The sequence below is a fragment of the Sinocyclocheilus rhinocerous genome, unplaced genomic scaffold (genome assembly GCF_001515625.1).
Source record: "Sinocyclocheilus rhinocerous isolate Xijiao unplaced genomic scaffold, SAMN03320098_v1.1 scaffold12724, whole genome shotgun sequence".
Taxonomy (NCBI): Eukaryota; Metazoa; Chordata; class Actinopteri; order Cypriniformes; family Cyprinidae; genus Sinocyclocheilus; species Sinocyclocheilus rhinocerous.
The window spans coordinates 1-1875 of record NW_015637624.1 but is presented as its reverse complement, the minus strand read 5'-3'; the positions used below and the strand labels follow the sequence as shown (position 1 = coordinate 1875).

The following is a 1875-nucleotide window of genomic DNA, read 5'->3' as shown; positions in this document are numbered from 1 at the left end:
TTTTTTTTTTCCCCCAACATGGTCGTATTTATAATTAATGTAATTTTCCTTACTTCCCTAGCGGCTCAACTCAGCCATCATTTTTGACAGAGATTTCTCTTACAATTTCTTTGGCTTCAAGGTAATTCCAAAATAGAATATGTAAAATATACACTTGTATATCTAAATCTAAAAGTGATTGTTGTGTTAATCTTAGTTTTTAACATCTCTTTTAGACATTGGAGCGCTCATATCTGCTAAAGATCAATGGGAAGGGTAAGTCATGAAATTCTTATTTGAATACATTCAGTCGAGACAGTCGAGACAACAAAATGGAGAGGATGAGGAAGTAATGGAGCAATAGAACACTATATAGTAATGGTAGAGGAAATGGAAAATGTTCCTATGACACTGACCACTTTTTCAGTTGCTGAGCGGCCACAACACATGCTGATGAGAGTGTCCGTGGGAATCCATAAGGAGGACATTGCGGCAGCTATAGAAACCTACAATCTGCTCTCTGAGAAGTGGTTCACTCACGCTTCTCCTACACTCTTCAATGCCGGCACCAACCGGCCACAGCTCTCCAGGTAGGAAAACAAACAATCACTATACAGCAATCAGACACAAGAGGGCAGTGTTTTTTTGCCATGGCATGACTTTGGTGTTAGCAAAGTCAATAAACTTCTGTGCATAATGTATAATGCAAGCAATTTTGTTTTGTCAAATGTCTAGTTGCTTCCTGCTTGCTATGAAAGATGACAGTATTGAGGGGATCTATGACACCCTGAAGCAGTGTGCCCTCATTTCTAAGTCTGCCGGAGGTATCGGGGTGGCAGTGAGCTGCATTAGAGCTACTGGAAGCTACATTGCAGGGGTGAGTTTTCTCCATCCTCAGCTTTAGATTTACTGGTATTATGCTTAGCAGTTGGGTTAATTTATTGTTTTTTTATTTTAGACTAATGGCAACTCAAATGGCCTGGTTCCTATGCTCCGTGTCTACAACAACACAGCACGCTATGTGGACCAAGGAGGAAATAAGGTAAGGTGTTTTGCATATGATTTTCAGGAGGTGGTTTAAGTTTGGCTTGTAAAACTGACATTCTCTCTCCTCCTCACTCAGAGACCAGGAGCTTTTGCTATGTACCTGGAGCCCTGGCATTTTGACATTTTTGACTTCCTAGAGCTTAAAAAGAATACTGGTAAAGAGGAACAGCGAGCTAGAGATCTGTTTTATGCCCTCTGGATCCCTGATCTCTTCATGAAGCGAGTGGAGACCAATGCGGTGAGCACGCTTTAAACTAAAAAAAATATTCTAGATGTATCTTAAAGGGATAGTTTACCCAAAAATTTAAATTCTGTCATTAATTCAGGATGTCCGCGGGTCCTTAAAAAGTCTTAAATAACGTTTTCCTAATAAAAGGCCTTAAAATGTCTTAAATTCAGATTCGATGGGTCTTAAATATTTTTGGTCACATTACTGCTAAAATATCTTAAGTCTGACGGACCTAATGACTGTTTACAATCATTGGAAAGACAGAAGTTTTTTTTTTTCTCCTCCGAGGTAAGTTACTGCATCATTAGAGAGAAACGCAGTAGCAGAATACAGGTCAAACTACCTTAATGTTCTCAATAATAATAATATAGGTCGAACCTACAGCTGATCAGCCTTCTAGCTTGTTTAAAATGTTTTTTTTTACTTTCCCGACAGGACAACTAGCCTGATTAAAACATAAGTGTCAAAAAAAAAAAAACAGTGAAGCATCGAAACACGAGAATGATTCTTCCAACTTTATTAGCCTACATTCAATGTAAACGGCGACTGATAATGGATGGTGTATTTCTGCTATGAAGGTCGCGCTGTTGAGGCTCACTCTGTTTGTCTCTTTGTGAGAG

At 39.0% G+C, this 1875-nt stretch overlaps 1 protein-coding gene across 1 annotated transcript; it reads left to right on the top strand.

The window, feature by feature from the left end:
• Positions 1–18: 18 nt before the first annotated feature.
• Positions 19–1264, top strand: LOC107749240 (ribonucleoside-diphosphate reductase large subunit-like; the record flags this gene model as incomplete). Its single annotated transcript, XM_016564336.1, has 7 exons — positions 19–24; positions 62–121; positions 216–255; positions 407–569; positions 715–856; positions 938–1021; positions 1103–1264. Coding segments are annotated over exons 1-7 (657 nt in total), but the record flags the coding sequence as incomplete, so codon positions are not given.
• Between the last annotated feature and the right edge of the window lie 611 nt (positions 1265–1875).